At 38.2% G+C, this 13942-nt stretch overlaps 1 protein-coding gene across 11 annotated transcripts in view; it reads right to left on the bottom strand.

Moving 5' to 3' along the window:
• LOC137642382 (uncharacterized) overlaps positions 1 to 13942 on the bottom strand; it is a 60738-nt gene that overhangs the window by 31474 nt on the left and 15322 nt on the right. For 3 of the 11 annotated variants that reach the window (XM_068374885.1, XM_068374886.1, XM_068374887.1), the window contains one exon: positions 7231 to 7441. The exons of 2 other annotated variants lie outside the window; for them this stretch is intronic. In XM_068374885.1, the coding sequence (XP_068230986.1) occupies positions 7231 to 7419 (189 nt within the window). In that variant the 5' untranslated portion in view covers positions 7420 to 7441. Of the gene's footprint in view, positions 1 to 799; positions 992 to 1752; positions 1946 to 7230; positions 7442 to 13942 lie in introns of those variants that run through there. 6 more of the 11 variants (XM_068374880.1, XM_068374883.1, XM_068374884.1 and 3 more) reach the window with 4 other exon arrangements.

Genomic DNA, 13942 nt, shown 5'->3' with positions numbered 1-13942 from the left:
AATTACATCCTACGTGCTAAGATCAGATTTCCTTACAACTGTTACATTTAATACTTGGCACCGATTCAAAATTACTAAATCAAAAATACATAGTATGTTGCTATGACAGTCATTTGAGTTCATTTCATAAACTCTTTTCATCATTATACATACAAATCAACAAACAGATTAAAACTGAAAAAAACTTTATGTCAACCTAAGCAAAGAAAGGAAAATATGCCCGGACAAAACTTATATATATCTTTATGTACAGTATATACAGTACTGCTGGGAAGGATTTTCCTCTTCCTGTGTCCTAAAATCATATGAAAATTTGCTATATTTACACTATCCCCAACTTTAACTTATATCTCAATATGTTCTTGGGTAAACATCTCTATTTCCTTTATACTAAAGATTGCAAGAGAGATTAGTTCACCAAACGTTCAGCAGGGCTCCACAAGGCATTAGAAAAGTTGGAAGTCCCAGACCTACATGGCTGAGGACTATGAAGTGCGAAGTAGGAGATGAAAAATGGAGACGTATTGAATTAAAAACTCAAGATAGAGACGACTGGCGAAATCTAACCAAGGGCCTTTGCGTCAATAGCCGTAGGAGGTGATGATGATGAAAGATTGCAATACCCAAAAGAATCCTAAGTAGAGGAAGAAATTGAAATAAACATGTAATTGCAGATTTAATGAAAACTGTTTTCAAACACATATTTTTCAATTTCCTATATAAATATATGACTTAACACAGGAAAACTAGTAAAAGCAGCACAAGAAATTAATGCTTGTTCATGATTATAGTTACATACCTGTTGAAGATGCTTTGAAAACTTTTTAAATCTTGATGGTACTGCATCAGCTTTAAGTCTGACAATTTGTCCTGTTCTGTCAATATGAACTTCTTTAAAATGATCAGAACATATTTTATTGTGTGATGTAGGAGACCAATCTTCACGACAGATCTTAATTACCCACGGCTTTTTCTTCTCAGGATCTAATGGAAATCTGTGTGAAATATCAATTTAATAATGAACTTTTGACAATAAGATGTCTTGATTTACGTACCCATTATCCATCTGTGGCGCCAAAACAATTAATAATCATGGCAGATGCACAAGAGTATCTCTCAGTATCTATAATTCCTATACAGTACAGGTATAAGAAAACTAAACAGAATAAAACTTTTGTGTGCATGTTAATATACTGTAAAACTTTTGACATTCTTAAGACTGAATCAAAGAAAAGAAAAGGATGAAGAATTGCTTGTCATTGGAAATAGGCCTAGAACCTACCCATGGAAAGTTCTTGGAAATTCATTGGAAATATACGTTGTATCAATGGTTCTTCGTCTGCACTTCCTTCACTATCGCTTCGAACGTTTTTCGTTTCATTTCCATATTTTCTACGCTTGCTAGCCCAAAAGCACAACACTGGCTTCCCCGCTTTGCCATAACTGAGTAACTATAATGTGTTTGTTTGGGTACATCCAAGATGACGCCGACTACCTGATGTTTCGCTACAACACTACACCCATGAGAACAATAGGTTACTCGATGAAGTCTTTTTAGAGATCACTGGTGTGAGCATGCCGCTGACAAGCAGAGTATGGTTACACTTCGCAAAAAGCTAAACGGCTACTTTCAGCTATTGCCGAAATACAGTACAGTATATCTCCATTGTAAGGAGCTCCTGGTTTGTATATAGTGCCAGAACAAAGAGTCTTTTGCATAATGTAAACAATAATTGTGCAATCAATACTCACCTTTACCAGATGTTCTGGGAAACTGAAAATGGAAGGCACCACATTATCTCTCAACCGTATGGTCTGTCCTGTACGGTCAAAATCTTCGGCTCTGAAGTGTTTACTACAGAGGACGGTGTGCTTTGACGCCTGAAACCCTTCTCTCTTTATGGCCGTCTCCCATGACCTCCTCAATTCTAACTTTTGGGGAACCCTAACAGTAGAAGAATTATGGTATATAGTATATCATAAATCATACTTATGATCGCACATTATAAGAAAAAAAAAAAAGCTGCATTTTTTCACAGTAAAAAACTGATGAAGAAAGGTAAAAAAAATATATCACATACAATTATTTCTGTTTTATGCAACATGTGTGAGCTACGTAAGACGTCTATGTCTGAGAGTGACATAAAATTGTAATTGTTGGAACAGACTAAATCCATATCTAAACATGATTGGTACATGTTCACTGTGACAACGAAAGGCGACGTCACAGATTTACAAGCCGTCTCAAGTGATGTTACGAACCAATTACTTTTGCAACCCCAAGGCCCATAGGTCAGCAAATCAATAACTAAATGACCAAAAATTCAAAGCTTAAAGTAAATGTTTTAAAAAAATATGAACGAGTATAATAGGTCTTTAGGATTCTCTTACGAGGAAATGCTCTGAATATTACACAATAGCAGATACAATGTATCCTAGGAATGTTGGCTGTCTATTCAATTATGCCAAACTATGCCAATCAAATGCAGAGGCAAAGCTAACAGGGGGGCAAAGATACATACAAACAAACATACATACATACATATATATATATATATATATATATATATATATATATATATATATATATATATATATATATATATATATAAAATGTATGTATATATACATACACATACATATATATATATATATATATATATATATATATATATATATATATATATATATATATATATATATATATATATATATATATATACACAGTATATATATATATATATATATATATATATATATATATATATATATATATATATATATATATATATATATATATATATATATATATATATATATCTATATCATCGGCCATCACTAGCCCACTGCAGAAACAGAACAAAAGCCTGTCATCATGTCTTCTCACTTGCATCTGGTCATTGTCTTTCTGTGCTAGTCCCAACTTGCAAACTTTATTAGTTTGTCAATCCATCGTCTTCTCTTCCTTCCCCTGCTTCCTTTACAATCTCTATGGGCCCATTCTGTTATTCTTAATGTCCATGTAATGTCTGACATTCTCATTATATGTCATGTACATGTCCATTTCTTTTTCTTATATGTTGTTAGAAATATCCTCTACTTTTAGTTTGCTCTCGTATCCTTGTTGCTTTACGTCTCTTAGTGTTATTCCCATCATTATTCTTTCCCTAGCTTATGTTCTAAGGCTTTAGTAAGGCTTCAAGTTTCTGATGTAAAAGTTAATACTGGTAGGACCATCTCATTAAATACTTTTCTTTTTAGAGAAAGTGTCATTTTACTTTTCATAATCCCATTTTGTTAACCAAATACTCTCCATCCCAAGCTTTTCTTTCTTTTAATTTTGGTTTTGTGTCCTGGGGAAACACTTACTGTCTGCCCCAAGTACTTACATTCTATTCATTAGCAATCTCTAGAGGCTAGTCCATAACTCTTACTCGTTGTCTCTCTGCATTTTCCCAGAACATTATCTTATTTTTACTCATATTCATTTTCAGTCTTACATTTGTTTTCTCTATTCAAATATTCTATTCCTCCCATGATTCACTACATAGAACTATGTAACCTGCAAATCCTAAGTTGCTAAGGTATTCCTCACTGTTATTAATTCCAAAATTTTCCCAATCGAAATTCTTAAAAACTTCTAGGCATGCTGTGAATAATTTCTGAGAGATGAGGTCTCCCCACCTAACTCCTTTCTCAATAGAAATTTTCTCTGTCATGTGGATACTCACACCTTACCCCACCACCAACAGAAATAGTTGCTCTTTTTAATCACATTGGTTTCAGAGGTTTTTAATAGGTGAGTAAGACGTTTTTATTTAGCTGAAATGAAAAGTAACGGTCTGTTACTAGTGCAGGTGTGAGCAGGGTGGCAGGTCTACACCAACTGCCACCCTCTGTTAACTAGTGGAGGGTAGTTACACCTTGCAAAATGCTTAACACCTAGTTTCAGCAATCGCCAAAATATATCTCCACTGTAAAGAACGTAAGGGTCTGTATATAGTGTCGGAACAAAAAAAAAAAATATTTAATCAGATGGTCCTACCAGTGTTAACTTACGCTTCAGAAACTTGGAACCTTACTAAAGCCTTAGAACATAAGATAGTTATAACTCAAAGAGCTATGGAAAGAATAATGATGGTAATAACACTAAGAGACAAAATAAGCAAAAAGGATACGAGAGTAAAACTAAAGTAGAGGATATTCTAACAACATATAAGAAAAAGAAATGAACATGGATTGGACATATATAATAAGAAGGACAGATAATAGATGGACATTAAGAATAACAGAATGGGTAACTAGAGTTTGCAAAAGAAGCAGGGGAAGGAAGAGAAGACGATGGACTGACGAAATAAGAAAGTTCGCGAGTGTGGACTGACAAAGAAAGACCATAAACAGATGCAAGCGGAAGGGCATGTCTGAGGTTTTTGTACTGCAGTAGACTAGTAATGGCTGATGATGATAATGATGATGAACTTTAATATGTACACATTTATATAGCCTGTATCACAGATTGTAGGCCTATATAGTACTGTACTTTAAGTAGCTAAGTGGGGGGTGATTGCCATACGGTTATGATTCGGCTTGATTTCCGCTGTCACTGAATAAACGTGCTAGAAATGACAGGTTTGGGAATAATTTCTATTTTTCCTAACCATACAAGCCTTGAGCTCTTTACAGTGGATATTACTTTGGCGAATGCTGAAAACTAACCGAAAGACTTTTTAGCGAGGCATAAGTACCCACTGCTAGTTAGCGAAGTAGGGTAGCGGGGTTAGACCAACCACCCCATTTACACACTTATCGAAGAAATGCCTTCACTTTTTAATTGCACACAGGACTTTCTTGGGGGTTAGGTGATGGCCGGACAGGTATGTGTAAAGAGCTTAAGGTTTGTATAATTAGGTAAAATACAAATCATTTATAAATTTTTCATTTGTTCTGACATGAATACAAATCGTAGTAACAGAAGTTAGCGAACACTTGTAGTTGCACAGACCTCGGCTGAGAGGGGAGTTCCCCGCGCACCTTTCCTTAGCGTCGGGTAGGCTTTCTCTTATAAAAATGAATAGTCTTGCATGGTAGGATTAGTTGCCTCAGCATGCATAGAACACAAACATTAGTCAGGTTCCCAAAAGGAGGTTGGTAAGTTAAAACTCTTTTGGTGAAACGAGTGTTAACAGCACTGACTAGCAGTTCCCAGATACAGTTGGTAAGTAAGGTCTTGTAAACTTATTTTGTGAAGTGATTGTTGACAAGGCGAACACTGGCGAGGTGAGAAATAACAAGGGAAACGCTGGCAAGTGTTGCCAAACGTTGGTGAGGCGAATGCTGGTGAGGTGAGCAATAGCAAGGCATGCTGTAGATCATTGCGAGACGATTACTGTAGAAAAACTGAATTAATACTTGTAGATGGCAAGTGTATTTGAAGCAACAGCAAGCTTGACTTCTCTGCCTTATGCTCTCCTTCCATAATCTTTGTTGTGCTCAACAGACACATAATGGACATAATTCAAGTAGGCATTAGCCCAGAAGGATTATCGCCTACAAGACTCATAGATGGGAGAGGCAGCGACCGCAAGTGGTCATCAGGCATCAACATCTGTAGCAAATACTTAGAAGGAAAAAGCTAACAAAACCCACTGGATCTTGGGGGCACAATGGGCGGCAAGCATCACGAGACCACTCTGGAGAGGGGTGTTGTACTCGTGGACGTGATTGGTGTTCATCAGCTGAAGGAAGGGCTCAATGTAGCAAACTTGCTACTCTGGACTAGAGAGGATATTGCAGATGAGTTAAAACTTTTGCCGAGCAGAGGAGTTCGCCCACCCATCCTCGCTAGTAGCAGGATGCTGGGCGTTCTCCTCAGCGAGGCAAGAATTTGTGTCTGTCCGCTTATAACGAGATGAACTAGACAGTGACTGACCTCATTCACATTAACGTGACTGCAAAACAGTAAGTTTTACTTTACCAGAAGTAAGAACCTTAGGTGCTACTCCCGAAAAAGTAGCCCTAGCAGAACGGAAATGTTTTGCTGGGACAGGACGACGAGGGGTGGGAGCTGTAAACAGCAGTTGAACAACTTCTTCGTCTTGTTCTAAAAAGCTTGATGGTGGCATGGAGGGATCTTGTACTCGCTTGCGGTATCCCCTGGGAGGCAACCAATCAGAAGGGCGTCAAACTCGATGGCTTGACTGGCGATTATCAACTGACGGAGGAGGAAGCAAACTTGGCATACCCTCAACCTGCTGAAAAGACTCAGGCTGAGGGTAGGCACTGAAAACAATGGTTGAAACCTGGCCGCAACCAGTTTCTGGGTTTACCCCGAAGGGATTCTTTGACAGGATACCCTGAAGGGTACTCTTGTCTAGCTAAGGAAGTAGCATAAACGAGAGAAGGAGGAGCCGAGACTATTGCTGGTAGCAACACTGGTGGTTCCTTAGACCTACGATCTTTGGAATCTCTAAGGGGGAGACCATAGTCTTATTCTGGGGAGGCAGGTGTGCGCTCCCAGTGTCCCTGTTCACAGAGCCTCAACAAGTCATTCCATAATGGGGAGACCTAAAAGCCCCAAAGAAGGAGTTGACTTAAATGGCAATATGAGACTCCCTTGGTGGAGGCCGACATTGCTTCGGTAAGGGGAGCAACGATGTACACATCTACGGGTTGTCCAAGGATCAGTCGATCATTGTTTTACTCACTTGCCTCTCAACAAAGTAAAAACGAGCAGAAACAATAGCATGTCAAAGCCCAGTTTATATGAGATGGGAGAGAAAGACGGAATGTCTACTTACTCCTGAGCTAAAATAAAAAGCGGAGGCATTTCACTGTTTTGTGTGTGAGCGGGGTGGTTGGTCTACCCTCTGCTAACTAGCGGAGGATAGTTCTTCTTCTTCGTTGTCTGCATCTTTTCCCACATTATGTGGGGTCGATGTTTCTGGCCAGCATTCTCCATCTACCTCTGTCCCACACTTCATCATATATATGACCTAGCATTAATTCTAATCTCACAATTTCCACTGGCTATATTGGTTTTGGCTAATTTTTCATGGCCGGATGCCTTTCCTGCCGCCAACGCTCCCCATTTACCCGGGCTTGGGACCGGCACCAAGTTGAGGCTGGCTTGCCCCCTTCAGTCTTTTGGCTAGTTTACAGCATTTGCCAAAATGACATCCACTGTAAAGAGCGAAAGGGTTTGTATTCGTGTCAGAACAAATGAAAACTTACAAATGAAAAGTTACTCCTTGTTGTCTTGACTCCACGGTGCGTTTGCTTTTGCATCCTAAGGCAGCACAAACCTGCACCATGCTGACAATAAACTCTCAAACTGTGAACAACTGAATCTGTCCAGAGCGACCTTGACGAATATACCTCCCCAAGATGGCAGTTGTCATGATGCATTAGGGCTAGGGTCATGCGGCATCAATTGGTAGTATATCTACGGAATAGGATACCAACTATATACAGAGGAAACAACTGTATCTAATGTTAAAAGCTTCTTCAGCATACTAAGTGAATAATAAATGTTGGGTAGTACTTCCAAAGATACAAAACTTCTGTAGCATCAGATAAAAATTACTAAGAAATTTATAAAGAAAAAATAATTTACTGTAAATAAACACTATATAACTTCAAATTAGAAAAAAAGGATATTCAAGAAAGTTTTACTGAAATATACATAAGATTAAAAAATAAGACATTTACAGTCCACTAGTGATGGGTTGAGGGTCATCAATGTTATCTTCATCCAATTCTGTGGTAGGGATAAGGATGGTGGGTGGTGGGGGAGTACTCTTCTCAATAAATATATTGAGGATACTCCCAAGGGAATCGGAGGCTGAAAGGGCAGCTGTCTGTTGATTAAAACGACCACTAGAAGTCCCTGGTGTTAGGGCAGCTACATCCGGATCAATAGGTAGGGGATTTTGATACACTCCCCTAGGAATGTGAAACTTCTGTTGACGGGAGACAGAAGGAGGAAGCAATCTTAAAGACTTGCCTGATCTAAGGAAAATTTCCATTTCTGGAATTTGTTTATTTATTTATCTCAAGAGTATTTCTAGCTTGATTACAGAGAGGAATTTTAAATTTGTGCCGGTCACTTTGGGTGTCTAAAAAGAAGCCATCAATAAGACAGCATCTCCTAACAAGTGGAGCAAGAGGGGCTCCACCAAGTCTATTGATATGGCGATTAACCCTTTTACCCCCAAAGGACGTACTGGTACGTTTCACAAAACTCATCCCTTGACCCCCATGGACGTACCGGTATGTCCTTGCAAAAAACTACTATATACATTTTTTTTTTGCATATTTTTGATAATTTTTTGAGAAACTTCAGGCATTTTCCAAGAGAATGAGATCAACCTGACCTCTCTATGATGAAAATTAAGGCTGTTAGAGCAATTAAAAAAATATATATATACTGCAAAATGTGCTTGAAAAAAAAATAACTCCTGGGGGTTAAGGGTTGGAAAGTTCCAGATAGCCTGGGAGTAAAAGGGTTAAGACTCATTTTCTTCATGAAAAAGGATAATGGGACTTTCAGGGTTGTGACATCAATTACCCGAGTCTGCCTCAGCAGACTGATCTGTAGAATCGTCTATAGTAATAAGTGATGACGAGCATGGAGACATGGTTCTAGACCTAGACACTGAAGGAGTTAGTTTCTGCTTGAGAACTGTACTGAGATTCTTACACTTTTCAAGGATATCTTTATGCTCCTGGTAAATCTCGTGTATATTAACCCTTTTACCCCCAGGCTATTTGGAGCTCTCCAACTCTTAACCCCCCAGCATTTTTTTTTCATGCACATTTTGCAATATCTATATTTTTAAATTGCTCTAACGGCGTTAATTTTCGTCATAAAGAGGTCAGGTTGGTCTCATTCTTTTGGAAAATGCCTGAAGTTTCTCATAGTTATAAAAAATATGCAAAAAAAATGTAAATAGCAGAATTTTGCAAGGACGTACCGGTACGTCCATGAGGGTAAAGGGATGATTTTGTAAAACGTACCAGTACATCCATTCGGGGTAAAAGGGTTAAGCTGAAAAGAGTGACTGAGAATGAGTAGACTTATAATTGGATGCATCATGTTCAGGTAAAATAGGTTCATAATCAGATGGTGGAGGAAGAGGAGGCTTTACCTCTTTATCAGCTGAAGTATGAGGCAAAATAAGTTTGTATGACCTGCAATCTTTTCTAAGATATTCAGATCTTTCCGAGCCTTCGATTCGGGGATCCGGTTGATGTTTAGGGAATAACACAACTTCTGAAGACCTAGGTCTTGGATGCTTATGTGCTGGTGAAGCACGATGCTGAGAAGCATAAGGAATAATTTTTGGAAACAAAGGATACGGTTCTGCACTCCACTTCCTATTGCTAGGATGAGTTGAAGGTCTTACCTCTTATACTTTACTGCAGATTATTGTTGTCTGAAGATTTTGACTGATAAGCCACTGATGAATGGTTACCATCGTCCAAAGAGACTACTTGGTGAGAGGGCAAGTCCTGGAACCATGAGAGATCACGGAACAATAAGGAACTGGCCGAAAAGTCAGAACATGCATAATAACAGCGGTGCGTTCTGCTCATAAAGGATGCATACCAACAGGAGGACGCGTAATAGTGGAATCCTATTAAGTAGGAGGACGCATAATGGCAGAGACAGGTTCAGATGGTGCGCAAGTAGTAGGTACACTGTGGAATTTGATGGCGTACGTTCAGCAGGGCACATGGCGTGTTCATGTTGTGGATGCACTGACAGGTGTGTCTCAGATGCTTTGTGGGAAAGCAGACACAAGGATTGTTTGTAGGTTGGCTGATGCACTAATAATCTAGAATTAGTTCCAGGACAATGAGATTTCCTGGAAGAATAATATTTCACTATTTCCCTCTGAGGGCAAGCTGGACCTGTAGGACCCCATGGGGTAGCAGGAAAGGCTGACAAAAAATCAGACATTGAAGGGGAGTGATAAGCTCCCAACAAGGATAAGGGTGGCGTACAAGGAGACATAGCATACAGCCGTAGACTGACGAGGAGTACGCTTAGGTGTACGTTGGAGGGATACATGCAACAAGCAAAGAGGGAACTTCTGCAACAATGGAAGAGAAATCTCCCTGGTCTCCCAAACCCGCAATAAACAGACACTCGTATAAGGTTAACACACTTGTTGGAGAAGATGAAAACGAGTAGGATTTTCAAACTCTGATGATATGAAAGGCAATTCCACTGATACATTACCCTCCATTGGGACAAAGGCAGATACTAGAGTATCATGATCTACTGAAGCATTCTTGGCCTCATTAGGGAGGGCAGAAAACACTAATTCAATTAATTAATTCACAAAAGCTTAGTTGCATCTTTCGTTACCGGGATTTCTGGAACCCTAATAACAAAGGATTGGACAAGTGAAGTTCATGGCTGGAAAAAGAAGACTTCAGCTTCTTCCCCTTCTTCAAGGTAGAAGCTGTTGAAGAGGAATGATACCGCTAGGCCTTCTTTTTCCTACGGCTGTTGGATTGCTCCCATTAAATGGACATTACAAATAACAGAATGGGTCCTAAGAGATTGTAAAAGAAGGAAAGGAAGGAAGAGCAGACAATGTATTGATAAACTAAGGAAGATTGCGGGTGTGGACTGGCACAGAAAGACCATAAACAGACCCAAGTGGAGGGACATGTCTGAGGCCTTTGTTCTGACATGTGATGGTGATGATGATGATGTATGTAGATCTATCTATCTATCTATCTATATAAATGTGTGTATATATATATATATATATATATATATATATATATATATATATATATATAAATATATATATATATATATATATATATATATATATATATATATATATATATATATATATATATATATATATATATATGTATATATATATATATATATATATATATATATATATATATATATATATATACATATATATATATATATATATATATATATATATATATATATATATATATATATATATATACTGTATATATATATATATATATATATATATATATATATATATATATATATATATATATATATATATATATATATATATATATATATATGTACAAATAATTTATTTCTAGTTTCTGATGCTGCTCTAACCCTTGCTTCCCTCCATTTTCCTTACCATTTCATTTCACAATATGTCTAATAATAGGATATAGCAGACTCTCAAGTGTCATTTAGTTAATATCCACAAAGTCAAAGCCAAACTTTAATGTGTACACATTTACAGTACAGTGATCAATAAGTACATTTCTAATTTAAAAAACACAATGAACAGTACTGTAGTGTGTGTATGTGCGTTCGCACTATGCATATCAAAACATTAGCGATATAAAATTCTTTCATTTCGGTAAATAAATAACAGATTGTAGCATATTGTACTTTTTCATTTTAATGTCATGATTATTTATCTGCAATTAATTTCATATCAATAAGAACATTTATAATAAATAAAAAATAACAATGAGCAAAATTGTATTGTATGTATGAAAGCTCAATGCTTCTACACATATCAAACATATTAACAATATATTCTTCTTTCATTTAAGTAAATACTGTAAATAACAATTCATAACATATTGTATTCCTTTTAATGTCATAATTATTTATTTACAATTAATTCTATATCAATCAGTACATTTTTAAATTTAATTAAATTAAAAGGCACAGTACGTACACACAATGCTATTACGCATATCAAAATGTATGCGATATATTTTTCTTTCATTTTGGTAAATGAATAAGTTACGAAAACTAATTACTGTACTGAACAATTGAAGTTTATTCATTCTAAAAAGTAAGGTCATGTATAATGTTATTTTTATTAGTAAAATAAAATTTTGAATATACTTACCCGATAATCATGTAGCTGTCAACTCCGTTGCCCGACAGAATTCTATGGAGGGATACGCCAGCTATCACAATACTAGAAGGGGGTGTACTTACCAGCGCCACCTGTGGCCAGGTACTCAAGTACTTCTTGTTGACACCTCCTCAATTATTCCTCGGTCCACTGGTTCTCTATGGGGAGGAAGGGAGGGTCGATTAAATCATGATTATCGGGTAAGTATATTCAAAAATTTATTTTACTAATAAAAATAACATTTTTCAATATTAAACTTACCCGATAATCATGTAGCTGATTCACACCCAGGGGGGTGGGTGAAAAACCAGTGTACAAGACTAAAGGATAGCTAAGTATCCCGTATTTCATATAATCAGTTATCCACAATAACAATGAAATAATAAGTACCTGGTAAGGAAGTCGACTTGAACCGTTACTCTGCCTTTAATAAGATCGTCTTCCTTACTGAGCGCAGCGTTCCTCTTGGGAGGCTGAATCAACTCAAAGGTGCTAAAGTATACAGGGCTGCAACCCATACTAAAGGACCTCATCACAACCTTTAACCTCGGCGCTTCTCAAGAAAGAATTGACCACCCGCCAAATCAACAAGGATGTGGAAGGCTTCTTAGCCGACCGTACAACCCATAAAAAGTATTCAAGAGAAAGGTTAAAAGGTTATGGGATTATGGGAATGTAGTGGCTGAGCCCTCGCCTACTACTGCATTCGTTGCCACGAATGGTCCCAGGGTGTAGCAGTACTCGTAAAGAGACTGGACATCTTTGAGATAGAATGATGCGAACACTGACTTGCTTCTCCAATAGGTTGCATCCATAACACTCTGCAGAGAATGGTTCTGTTTGAAGGCCACTGAAGTAGCCACAGCTCCCACTTCATGTGTCCTTACCTTCAGCAAAGCAAGGTCTTCTTCCTTCAGATGAGAATGTGTTACTCTAATCAGAAGCCTGAATAGTAAGAAACTGAGTTCTTAGAACTTGGAAAAGAAGGTTTCTTGATAGCACACTATAAGGCTTCTGATTGTCCTTGTAAAGGTTAAGACCTTTTTAGATAGTACCTAAGAGCTCTAACTGGGCAAAGTACTCTCTTCAGATCATTCCCCACCAAGTTGGACAGGCTTGGGATCTCGAACGACTTAGGCCAAGGACGTGAAGGAAGCTCGTTTAGCAAAAACCGAGCTGCAAGGAACATGTAGCCGTTTCAGATGTGAAAACAATGATCCTGCTGAAGGCGTGGATCTCACTTACTCTTTTAGCTGTTGTCAAGTACACGAGGAAAAGAGTTTTTAATGTGAGGTCCTAAAAAGAGGCTGATTGGAGAGGTTCAAATCTTGATGACATAAGGAACCTTAGGACCACGTCTAGATTCCAGCCTGGAGTGGACAACCGACGTTCCTTTGAGGTCTCAAAAGACCTAGGGAGGTCCTGTAGATCTTTGTTGGTGGAAAGATCCAAGCCTCTGTGGCGGAAAACCGCTGCCAACATACTTCTGTAACCCTTGATCGTAGGAGCTGAAAGGGATCTTACTTTCCTTAGATATAACAGGAAGTCAGCAATCTGGGTTACAGTGGTACTGGTTGAGGAAACTGCATTGGTCTTGTACCAGCTACGGAAGACTTCCCCTTGAGACTGATAGATTCTGAGAGTGGATGTTCTCCTTGCTTTGGCAATCGCTCTGGCTGCCTCCTTCGAAAAGCCCCTAGCTCTTGAGAGTCTTTCGAAAGTCTGAAGGCAGTCAGACGAAGAGCGTGGAGGATTGGGTGTACCTTCTTTACATGAGGTAGACTTAGAAGGTTCACTCCTAGAGGAAGAGTCCTGGGAATGTCGACCAGCCATTGCAGTACCTCTAAGAACCATTCTCTCGCGGACCAGAGCGGAGCCAACCAACGTCAGCCGTGTCCCTTTGTGAGAGGAGAACTTCTGAAGTACCCTGTTGACAATCTTGAACGGCGGGAATGCATACAGGTCGAGATGGAACCAATCCAGCAGAAAAGCATCCACGTGAACTGCTGCTGGGTCTGGAATCGGAGAACAATACAACAGGAGTC

The sequence above is a fragment of the Palaemon carinicauda genome, chromosome 6 (assembly GCF_036898095.1).
Source record: "Palaemon carinicauda isolate YSFRI2023 chromosome 6, ASM3689809v2, whole genome shotgun sequence".
In the NCBI taxonomy this organism is placed as follows: domain Eukaryota; kingdom Metazoa; phylum Arthropoda; class Malacostraca; order Decapoda; family Palaemonidae; genus Palaemon; species Palaemon carinicauda.
Note: the sequence above shows the minus strand (reverse complement) of the source record. Positions and strands in the feature narration are given on the sequence as shown.